At 35.8% G+C, this 12,675-nt stretch overlaps 1 protein-coding gene across 10 annotated transcripts in view; it reads right to left on the reverse strand.

Moving 5' to 3' along the window:
• Positions 1–12,675, reverse strand: part of Ccdc88a (coiled-coil domain containing 88A) — a 153,362-nt gene that overhangs the window by 37,221 nt on the left and 103,466 nt on the right. For all 10 annotated transcript variants that reach the window (XR_003479645.2, XM_027387968.2, XM_027387969.2 and 7 more), the window contains 3 exons: positions 7,999–8,136; positions 5,553–6,623; positions 4,286–4,413 (listed from right to left, as the gene is read on the reverse strand). Coding sequence is in view for 9 of the 10 variants with exons in the window: in XM_027387968.2 (XP_027243769.1) it covers positions 4,286–4,413; positions 5,553–6,623; positions 7,999–8,136 (1,337 nt within the window). In the remaining variant the exon portion in view is untranslated. The remainder of the gene's footprint in view (positions 1–4,285; positions 4,414–5,552; positions 6,624–7,998; positions 8,137–12,675) is intronic.

Genomic DNA, 12,675 nt, shown 5'->3' on the forward strand with positions numbered 1-12,675 from the left:
GTTATAGGTACAAGTTTTCCTTGTTACCAAATTCAGAAAAGAATCTTCCAAAGAAATGTAAAGTGTATAAGGTTGAGATACTTAAGAGCCTAAGTTGTTTATCTAAGAAAATGTTTTTTGTTTGTTTGTTTTCGAGACAGTGTTTCACTGTGGCTTTGGAGCCTATCCTGGCACTCTCTCTGTAGACCAGACTGTAGACAGAGATCCTCCACCTGCCTCTGCCTCCCAAGTGCTGGGATTAAAGGGGTGTGTCACCACCACCACCACCACCAGCACCACCCAGCTTCCTTTTTATTTAGACAAAAGGGGGAAATGTTGCAGGATATTTGTTTACACTGACATTATGAGACTGGTAATAAAGTTTACCTTGAATCAGAGGGCAGAGTTAGGAACTATCTGACCAGAATTAGCCATAGAGGTTTGGAGGACCCAGGATATAGATAGAGACACAAGAAGTAGTATGGAGGGGCTTAGAAAGATTGGCAGGCTTTTTGGATCAAGGAAGGAGGGAGAGGGGATATGTCACTCGTGACCTCTCCCCCACTTCTCTGATTTAAGGCAAAACTTTATTGGCAGCCTTGGAGTATCAGTGTGAACAAATATTCCACAACACCATCCTGCCTGTTACTGTAATTAACATTTTAAGAGTTATTTTTATTTATATGCATTACTGTGTATATGCCACATGTTCAGGTGCCTGCAGAGGCCAAAAGGAACATACAACAGGGGTGCTGAGAACCAAACCTGGGTCCTCTGTAAATGTAGCAAGTACGCTTAGCTATATTGTCATCTTTTCAGCACCTATAATTAATTTTTACATTTTCTGCCTGAAAAGATTTTAAGTTTCATGAATAAAAAGAACAAACCCCATTCATTTTGCTGTTGGATTGATTCTACAACGATGTTTAATACATCTACTAAGTTTGATTTTGCCTGTGTTTAATTTTTAATGTCTGAATCACTTTAGACAGTTCTGGAAATGTTGTACAGTAAGGAGAGAAAAATAAAAATCTCAGGTGAGCAGATAAAATTCCTGAAAATATAAATTCCAAGAAACAACTATAGTTAAGAGGAAAATAGGATAAAGAGACAAAAGCAATCACATCTGCTCACAACTACAGCAATGGCTTAATTTTTTATGTATTTACACATTTTATCCCACCATTAACCTATTTATGCTCTAATGGTAAGAAAGAAACTACCTTAGTAATAGCTTTATCTTCAAATGGTAGTGACATTAATTAGAAAGACAAGAGTAACAAAGGAATTAGGAACATCACTTGAAACTGACAGACATAAATTCCAAGATGGAAAAGATGATAGACTAAAAGCATTTGTACCCATGAGTGTCTATTTTATTTGCAACATAAAAGCTTACTTACTAGCTAAAAAAAAAGAAGATGATTTAGTGGCTTAAGACATGACTCTCCTTTCTGTTTTCCCCAAATTTAATCTCCAAAGATTTCATTATATAAACAAACATGTGGTACACACCTTTAATCCCAGCACGAGGGAGGCAGAGGCAGGTGGATCTCTGTGAGCTCGAGACCAGCTAGGTCTACAGATCAAGTTCCAGTACAGCCAGGACTACATAGAGAAACACTGTCTTGGAAAACCAAAAGTAATAATAATAATAAACAAATGTAGGATAATGAATGTTATTACATCTTACTTGCAGGTTTTAAATTGTTCTAAGAATCAATACTGGCTTCCTGTATGAATTAAGTCTTCAGAAGAGGTGACAAGCCCTAAGAAGGGCCCATCTAAATTTGGCTCAAAAAGTTTTCATGAAAATGTCACTAGGTCAAAACATGCTTTACCAACAACACAAAATATAGTGTTTTATAAACAGTAAGTAATCTGGATAAAAATGATATACATTTAGAATCTGTATTAAGATAGTTAATTAAGGTCGGGTGTTGGTGGTGCACGCCTTTAGTCCCAGCACTCGGGAGGCAGAGGCAGGCGGATCTCTGAGTTCGAGGCCAGCCTGGTCTCCAGAGCGAGTGCCAGGATAGGCTCCAAAGCTAACAGAGAAACCCTGTCTCAAAAAACCAAAAAAAAAAAAAAAAAAGAAAAAAAAAGTTAATTAAATTGGCAATTAACACTCTGACTAAAGTGAATAAAGAATTTCCTCAGGAAGTTATTTTAATAATAGTTGCCTGACTTATTATTAAATTTTAAATACTTTTAAAGATTTATTTATTTTTATGGTATGTTTTGCCTGAATATATGTCTATGCACTTGCATCCATGCTTAGTGCCCACAAATGTCAGAGAAAGGATTAGAACCCTGGAACCAGAGTTAGGGATGGTTATGAACAACCACATGGTACTGGGAATAGAAACCTTGTCCTCTGCAAGAGCAACAAGTATTTTTGTTGCTCGTTTTGTTTCAAGACAGGTTTCTCTGTGTAGTCCTGGTTGTCCTGGAGCTCCCTCTGTAGACAAGGCTGGCTTGGAACTCAGAGATTCACCTGCCTCTGCCTCTAGAGTGCTATGATTAAATGTGTGCACCACCACTGCCCAGCTGCAGCAAGTATTTTTTGGCTGTTGTGCCATCTCTATGCTCCTAGTTACCTGACTTATGAGTAACAAAATACCTAAAATTATTTCTTTGTTTTACAGAGCTGACCATTTAAATTATCAACCTACTGACTAGTTTCAAAACTACATTGTTAAATGCCAAATAATAAGCATTAATTCTTCCTAATTTGTACATATTAGTATATATAAATAAAATGTCAAAGCTAGAATAGTAAATAATAAATATAAGATGTATCAATATAATGGTATCAGGGGCTGGAGAGGTAGCTCAGCGGTTAAGAGCACTGGCTGCTCTTCCAGGGGTCCTAAGTTCAATATAATGGTATCAATGCATTAAAATTTATTCTACATAAAACACCATTTTTAAAAACAGCATTCTTTTTATTTTCTTTCTGCGTGTATGGTGTGATTATCCATGTTCACATGTATGCTAGTGGAAGCTTCAGTTGACATATAGTGTCTTCCTGGATCACTCTTATGCACTGAGGCTCAGTCTCTTGATGAACCAGGAAATGGACAATTTTAGTTGCCCTGGGGATTACAGGTGTCCACTGTGTCCACTTGGATTTCATGTAAGTTCTGGAGATTCTTATTCTGGTCGTCATGATTGCAAAGTGAGGGCTTTATCCACTGAGTCATCCCCCAGCCTCAGAAATCAATATATATATTTGCTTTTCGAGACAGGGTTTCTCTGGGCTTTGGAGGCTGTCCTGGAACTAGCTCTTGTAGACCAGGCTGGTCTCTAACTCACAGAGATCCACCTCCGGAATGCTGGGATAAAGGTTCGAGTCACCATCACCTGGCTGAATAATATTCTTATAGAAAAAGTTTAATTACATTTCCTTGTGTCTATGTTATGTGTGCACACAGGTGTGAACATGTGTAGGAGAATGCGTGCCATAGCATGTGCATGGAGGTCAAAAGAAAACTTGCAAGAGCTGGTTTTCTCCTTCTACCATGTGGAAATTAAGCTTACAGGCTACCAGGCTTGGCCTAAGGAGCCTCTCTCTACCTACTGAGAATTCTTATTGGCCCACAAAACAGTATTCTTAAGAGTAGGCATCTAGTCTAGCTGAAACATATGGCCCACTGGATACTAAATAAAAGACTACTTGGTGGATATCTGTAAGTTTGGTCTACAGAACAAGTTCCAGGACAGCCAGGGCTGCACAGAGAAACTTTGTCTCGAAAACCAAAACAAAATCAGATTAATTCTAATTAAAAAAACTATGATTAACATGGAAAAACAGAAATTTTAAAAGAAATCTGTATTAACCATTTTAAAAGTTCAAGAGTACTTTTTATACTGTTTGTCCACATCATTTTCAGACATTAATTGTATCTGAATATGTATTTTCTTTTGTTTATATTTTCTCCCCTTCCAGTCCATGTTTGGCAACAAAATAAAAAAAACAAAACAAAACAAAACAAAACAAAAACTGCGGCACTTAACCAAATGAAAAACAAAATGCTTAGCTAACTGCTTATTTCCTGGAAGGAATGTTTTGTTTGTTGGTTCTTCATTCTACTCTCAAAGGCATTTTCTGTCACTTTTCCCATCTTGCTTTTATATAAATGGTTTTATTATACTTATTGGGTTGTCTTTATTCAATTCTTTCTGTTCTTACAGAACTTTCTCTAAAAGAAGGAAGGAACCAGAAACAGGAAGATATTATTGTCTGGGGAAAATTTCCCCAGATAAAAACTCCAGCTATTTGCTAAACACACACAGTACTCACCTGTCATCAGTACTTTGTTCATCATGTAAGAGCCGCTCTTTATTTAAACCTATCTTCTCAAGCTCATGCGTTAATTTTTCAAGGTCATTGTTCATTTGTTGTGTCTTCAATTTTTCACTCACTAAGTCCTTATTTTAAAAAAGAATGAACAACTCACTCAAATGTCAAGAAAAGAAAGTTCAGTCAAGATTCTAATTACTAAATTGAAGACATAATTTCACCCAGATAAGAAAGGTCACTGACACTTTTATTACCAAGAAGTGGCCCCAACATTTCTTAATAATGTCTTCTTGTTCACATTATTTGTTTGCAAAAAAAATGATTGGAAATAAACTGTTTCCTTGTGCTGCTACTTCTTTCTAATGCTGTGTTATAAAATGATAAGAAAGTCTGTCCTGGTAAACACACAAGATGGATTTGAAAACAGTAAGGAACCTCCAACATACTCAAGGGCTTTAATGAAGCACAGAAACTTATGTGCAATTTGTTCCTATGAACTTACATAAGATACAACACCCTTCCACTAGGACAAACCTCTTTTCTTGTGGTAGAAGGAAGAGGCCTAACACACTGATCTCAAGAACTAGCAACATTTTTTATTGGCATGTTGCTCATATTGGCAAGTTCCTTCTTAAGGCCTCAAAGAAGAAATTCAGACACAGAACTGTAAAATAACCAACCCTGTCCTCATGCCAGCATCCATCCCCATACTTTAAACTGAGCATAGACTCCATTCTGACATATTTCTGATGTAGCAAGTATTACAGGAGATGTCACCAAATTTTAGAAATGTCAGAATTCTCAATAGTTCAGTGTTGCAGTTTAAGTTGAACCTGATTTTCATGCTCAGGCTTCTAAAAAAAAAAGTCACAGCGCTTTGGAGTTTGAAAGATCTAAAATTTCGAGCAGAAATTCAATTCTTTTATTAACTCTGTGATTCTGAGGAAGTTAATATTTCTGAACTTATTCGTTATTATGAAAGATAGATAGTATTTAAATGATTGGTTATGAAAATCGTATCAATTTACTTGAATATACTCTGCATGGGACTCTTTAGCCAAGTTCCTGGTAAAAACACTTACTCCAATTAATTTTTAAATGTAATTTAAACTTTTCATCTAAATAGGACAGTTAGAAATTGTTTCTAGTTCTAATTCCAAAATTTTACTGAAGTATAGGAAAGATGATACAAGTTAAAAGTGGGTTCAATAAAACATGGGCTACAAATATAAAAAATGTTTGCTTAAGTTTAGGTGAATATATTTACCTCACGTAATGTAACCAGAGTTTTAATATCAATAGTTGCTCTTTTTACAAGCTCCTTATTTTCTTTTTCTAATTCTTTCAGACGAACACAGGATTCTTTATATACACTAATTTCTTTAAATAAAGTTTTGTTTTCTTTTTCCAAATTTCCAATTTTTACATTATTTTCTTCTAACGTGGTATCTTTTATTTCTGCTTGTTGCCGGAGTCTCTTATTTTCCTTCTCCAATTGTTTCTTATCCTTTTCAAGTTGAGATGTCTCTTGCTCTAATGATTTATTTTCTTTTTCTAGTTGTTCAAGTCTTTTGCTAGATATTTTCAATTCTTCTAGGTTTTTTTGTAATGTTTGATTTTCCATCTCTAAGTCTTGTAGCTCACTCTCTAATTGTTGTATTTTTTTATTGCTATTTTCTAGAGCTTTCTGTAGCCTTTGATTTTCTGTGTCTAGCCCCTGGTAGCTAACTTCCAAGCGTTCAGTCTTCTTGAAAGAGGCTTTCATGAGCTCCAGGCCCTTTTTGAGCTGTTCCTTCTCGCTCTCTAGCTCTTTGTTCTCCAGCTGGAGCTGGGCCATTTTCACACTTGCACACTTCAGAGACTCCACGTTCCTTCGCAGTTCCAAGTTTTCCTCATCAAGTTGGGAATTCTCTTTTTCTAGGGATTCTAACTGAAAAGTAAGGTTTTTAAAGCTATCCAAAGTTTTTTTAAATTTTCTATTTTCTCTTTCTAGTTCCGAATTTTCTTGTTCCAATGCTTCAATTTTTTCACAAGTAATTTTTAAATTAGTTATCTTCTTCTGTAACAATTCATTTTCTTTTCCAAGATGATGCAACTCATTTTCAAGTTCTTCTGCTCGCTCTCCTTTTTCTTTATAATGCTCCAATTCTTTTTTCATTTGTCTTTTTTCAAATTCCATCTTGCTTAATTTTCCACTTGTTTCTTTGATAGATTCATGGAGAATCTTATTTTCTTTTTCAATGTCCTTCACTCTTGCCTCAGCACTAATCTGGGATCGCTGTCGTAAGGAAGACACTGTTTGGTTCAGATGTTCATTTTCCTGCTCCAGTATTTTAATCTAATTGAAAAAAAGAAGAAAATGTAAAATTACAATGCATAAGCATAGTCTTTAAGCTATCAAAAACTAACAAGAAAAGAACATGGGTACTGGAGTATATGGCTCACTATTTTTAACATGACAATGTTTTCTGAAAGACCACCTTGTAGATGCACTTTCAGACCACTAAGTTCATGTTTTCAGGGACTTAACAATCTAAAGGAATATCTAAGAATCAAGTATTTACAATTAAAATGATGTTCGGATTATTTAAGACTTAATCTACTTCAAATATCCTTAAAGACACAAGGTTTTAATTTTCATCAAATAATCTTTATTTTGCCTACATAAGGTGGGTCCTTGGTAAGTATGTGTACCTTATTTGTTTTTGTGTGTGTAATCATTTGTGAAAGGAAATTTTAACTGAGTAACATATAAACAACAAAATGACCTAGTCCATCTAAAAACAAATCCATCCAATTTGTAGCATAACCTGTTCTGAGTTTCAAGATGTTTGTTGCCATCTCACTCCTTCCTTGTTACCATGGAGGGAGTACTGTGCATTCTCCAACTTGTCTTTAAAATCTGCAGGGCTATTCTACAGACATGTGAAAAGCACAGGAACTGAAGAACATTTATAATCAATTGTTATTAAGTAAACTGGCAATTTACATTTTTCTAAGCTTCTCTTCCAATTTTCTAAAATTATGGTATAGAATATGTACAATGGTATAGCAGTTCCTCCCTAACCAGACAAAATATATTTCAAGATCCCCCACAGACAACCTGAAACTGCAAAGAGTTCTGAGTCTGTATGTACTGTTTTGTTTCCACACACTGTTGATCATTTATTAGGCACAGTAAGAGACTAACAATAATTTTATCATAGCCCTGTATATATTCTTCCTTTCTTTACTATGTGGAAAACTTTAAACTTCTCATCTTAAGGAAGCACTTACTAGTTTCCTTGACATATCGAAATGCTAGTATTACTATTTTTGCAACTTAGGACCATTATCAAGTGAAGTCAGGATGACCTGAATGAAAACACTGTGACAGCAGTAATAGGCAGGCAGTGGATATACAAGGAGAAACTTGTGTGCAAAATAACCATTCATGTGCATCACCTGGAATGGGACCAGATTTCATGACACTACTCAGAAGTATAGACAACTCAGACTTTACAGATTGCTAACTTTTAGAAATAGCTGGATACATTGGATGACTTGAAATTTTGAACTGTAACAGACTTCAGTTTACAGTGAAACAGCAGAAGCAAAACTATACATAAAGGAAGCTATTACAGTCAGTCTGAAATCTAAAAAGTGCTAGTTGGTTTCCTTGTAGTGGTGTATAAACATTTACTTTAACACAACCAAGTGAGAAATACACGAACCTGCCTCTCGGAATTTTCTCTCAATGTCTCAATTGTTTTTTCAAGCTGAGCTTTCTCTTTCATTAGATCCTTGCTTAAATTTTGACAATTCTGAAGACTTCGTTTTTCTTGAATAATTTCATTTTCAAGAATTTCAACCTAGAGAAAATTAAATCACAAAACCAACATATTAAATACTTAACAGACAAAATATTTTAAATCAAAAGACAACTATTTATTAAGGTTAAAATAATTTTAATATTCAAATAGTAAAAGTTAAGACTCTCATATAGAATTTCAAGTGGCATTCCATGTTAAATTTATTAGCTGCATAAAATTTGCATATACAACACTTATCTTCTGTGTTAAGACAAATTTGTATTTCGAAATACAAAGGCAGACAGAGCAGAAGAAGTGATTATGAAGTACTAATGAGGACTACAGAGATCTCACTGAGAAACTCTTGGCTACAGTGAATGTGTAGTATACAATTTTTATTAGCCTAGAAATTTCAGTAAGAAAGGAAGAGGAAACTGCAGCCAGGCATGGCGACATATGAATAGTGAAACCTTGCCTTACCTCTAGACAAGACTTTAGTTTAACTTTAAATGTTTACTTATTATGTAGTAGAGGGGATTAAACCCATCAGGCTGTAGTACTGATCACACTAGGCAAGTATTTCAATCACTGAGCTACATTCCTGCCAGTCTGTAGTGTTTCAAGAAGGGGGCTAAAGGAAGTAACCAGCTAGACCACTGCTCTGGGGGAAGCTGGTATCTGTGCTTCTCCACTCTCTTCCATTGCTTCCCAGATGTCAGAAGGTGAACATCTTTGCTCCCCAATATGCTCCTGACCATAGAGTTACTTCATCACATGCCAAGAAGCAGTGGAGGTGCCAGAGAAATGGCTCAGTGATTAAGAGCACCTGGCTTCAGTTCCCAGCACCTATGTGGAGACTTACTACCAATGGTAACTCCAGTTCCAGGGGATCTGATACCCTCTTCTGGTCTCCTTGAGTACCAGACATACATGGAGGAAAAATACCCATATACATAAGAAAAAGAAACTATTTTAAAAAAGCAATGGAGCAAGTCCAGTATAAACTGAAACCTCTGAAACTGTGAGCAAAATAAGTTTTTCCTACTTACAACTTTTTTGTATCAGGTATTTTGTCACTGAGACAGAAGGCTAGTACCAAAGACTATAAAATATAATACTTCAGTTTTAAATGTTAAGATTTTAAATTAGTAGTGAAGAACTCTAAAGCAAGTTGGAATTTTCTATTTTAGTACAAGAAACTCATAGGAAACAATCTTATAGAAAAATCACAAATATTTCATATCTAGTTATTAAGTTAACACTAACTTATATGTTCAGAAAGGATTTTTGCTAACCTATTAATAACTAAATAATTTGTTTTTACCTATTACAGATGGAAATACACATGATATTTTAGTGTTGCCTAACAATTTGATGGGCTCAAGAATATGTTAAGAGACAGGCTTCTGAGCTTAACTGTGAAGTATTATCTAGATTAAAGTTAGCCTCTAAGGTTGTATACATGCATACACAATCATGTATAAACACCACACAAAACATATGTTGTAAGAAAACCAGAGTCTATTTGGAAAACCTAAGGCACTGCTTCTCAAAGCAAGTCTCTAAGGCAGAAAGATAAGTATTACATAGAAACATCTTAAAAAGAAGTGGTAAAAATGTACACATATATACATATTTAAAATTTTAATTTTGTGTATATGATGTATATATGTGTATAGGTATACCCATGCCACAGCATACACGTGGAGCTCAGAGGACTTTTGGGAATCAATATTTTTCTTTCCAACCTGGGTTCTGAGGATTAAACTCAAGCTGTCAGGCTTTTGTGCAAAGTGGTTTTATTCACTGAGCAATCTCATTGTCTCCTTGCATCTGTTATTACTGATTTTGAGACTTAAGTTTCCTGTAACCCTGACTGGGCTTCCTGTCTCCACATGCAAAGATGGGGGATTACAGGCCTGTGATACCACATCCATTTAGTAGAGTGCTAGGGATCAAACCAAAGGTTTCATGTGTGTGACACAAGCACTCTAACAACTGAGCTATGTCCTGAGTCCAGTTATGCCCAATTTTGTGATATGGTATCACTTACATAGAATTCTGTCATGTAAGATCACACACACACAGACACTCACACACAAAAGGCAAAGTAAACTTGGTTACTCGACTGAATATTTCTATTTAATGAAAGCCTAATTAAAATTCAGGGGATGGAGAGATGTCTTAGCAGCTAAGGGTGCTCACTGTTCTTCCAAAGGCCCTGAATTGGACATGCAGCATTTATATCAAGCAGCTCACCAACACCTGTAACTCTAACTTCAGAGGATTCCTGCTGCCCTCGAGGTTCTGGCATTCCCAGTCACCAGCACATACATGGCACACACAGAGATACAATGGATATGACACCATATCCACTTTGTGCATTGTGCACAACATAAATACAAATAAATCATAAAAATTCAGTTTTCATAATGTTAATTTGTCGTTTCTAACCATTATATCCCATCAGTGTGATAGCAAATGGCTATAACTCAAGCATTCAGGAAGCAGTGGCAGGATGACCACTGTGAGTTCAAGGACAATCTGGGCTACATTACATAGTGACTTCCCAGCCTGTTTAGGTAACAGTGTGAGATACTGTCTCAAAACAAAACAAAACCCCAAAATAAACAGTAAGACCCATTTTCCACCAAAGGTAGTAACTTTTTTGAAAAATGGCTGTTTCCAAAAGGTCTTGGGAAATGTTTAAAGAACAAGCTTCAATGATGGGTATGTGGGAGCATGCCTTCAATCCCAGTACTGGTGAGGCAGAGATAGTAAACCTCTGTGAGTTCAAGGCTAGCCTGGTCTACAGAGTGGGTTACAGGCCTGGCAGAGCTGCATATGAAGACCTTACCTCAAAACAAAAACAACCGTGGGGGGGTGGTGGTGGCGGGCATTAGCACTAATTATGGAATCTGAAAATAGTTTTTAAAAGTCTTTCATAAATCAGCATAATGCCTAGTTATATTCTAAATACCTGTCCTCATACCTGTAGGTAAATGTAGCCCTTAGACCTTACTGTGAAAACTTCTCTTTGCAACATACAGTGATCATTACAGAAAACCAGAGTCAATCAAATTGTGGAGACCAGTCCCAACTGATGAATCTACAACTCAACTTTGCACCTTAAGGCTCAACAGGGAGTTTAAATGTCAGAAGCCACACCCTTGAAGTCTCACTAACATGGCTACACAAACATTAGCTAAACAAGGATGATAACAGACATGCTAACATGGAAGGGGTAAAGCTCACAAGGCCTCAACTCCAGGAATACTGACAGTGGAGAAAGACTCTTCCCCAGACTAAATGATGGGCTCTAAAAACATAAACATACATACAAGTAACATTATATAGACTGAGAAGGTTGTATTTATGAATTTAGGAACACACACACACACACACACACACACACACACACACACACACACACACACACACGGTTAAATTTTAAAAAGGCCATGAATCTGAAAGCAAATAAGGGAAGTAAGGTAGCTGAGAGGGTCTGGAGAGAGAAATAGAAGGGAAAACGAAAAAATATATAAAAAATATATTTGTAAAATGCTCTCACCAGTCCACACTTGGATAGTAGGTAAAATAAATGTGGTAGGCTGAAATGCCTCAAATATTTTAAAATCCATGAGCGCAAACAAACACTAAACAAGCAACAGACTCAAGAGGATATGGGTAAGCAGTTCAGTCTGGAGTCAGGGAGAAAGGATAAAAGGACACCTGTGCTTTCCTATCAGCTGCTCATTTGAGTAAATAATACTTCAAGAAAAAGCAACAGCTTTCAAAAGGAAGTTTGCTTTGTAATAAATCCAATTAGCAAACTATGAATTAATAATATAATTAGGATATCAGGATTAAACTTCTAATCACAGGAACTAACTTTCCGTAACATCACAAAAAGCAGACAAGAATACATGCCTCCTAAATGAGACATACATATCCTCTATAAATATTCTTAATTAAACAAAAAATCATTTTAATGCATATTTGGTCTGTAGATAAAAGAAGAAATACAGAAGACAAAAGAGTTGCTAAGTGACAGAACAAAGGAAGCAAGCAACACAATCTAGATTATGGACAAATTATTATATAATCTAATTCTGTCAACAGAAAATGCTCTAGGAAAAAAAAAGACAGGTGTGGACGCAGTTTCTCCCAGAGAGGGGACTTACATACTACATTAGAAGACTTTGGTAATGCAGCAATTGATTATATAGCTCCTAGCTGGATTCAGCTTAATTCACAATATAGCCAGTCATGGTGGCACACTACTCAATCCTTGTGAGTTTGAAACCAACCTAGTCTACATAGTAAATTCTAATGGCAGTGAGTGTTGCAATGCACAGTGAGCCCTGTCGCAAGCAAGCAAGCAAACAAACAAAAAACTATGTAAAAAAAATAAAGACCACAATAAATTCAGAAAAGTGGAAAAACTTGACAAAAATTTTTAATTTTTGTCAAAGAATTTTTCCAAAGAATTTTTTCATTTTTAAATAAAGCAGTGCTCTACAGTCTTAGCTACTAAGGAGGCTGAGAGGTAGGATGGTTGCTTAGAATTCATGAGATTTGAGAGTAACCTGAGTAACA

The sequence above is a fragment of the Cricetulus griseus genome (assembly GCF_003668045.3).
Source record: "Cricetulus griseus strain 17A/GY chromosome 1 unlocalized genomic scaffold, alternate assembly CriGri-PICRH-1.0 chr1_1, whole genome shotgun sequence".
NCBI classification, from domain to species: Eukaryota; Metazoa; Chordata; class Mammalia; order Rodentia; family Cricetidae; genus Cricetulus; species Cricetulus griseus.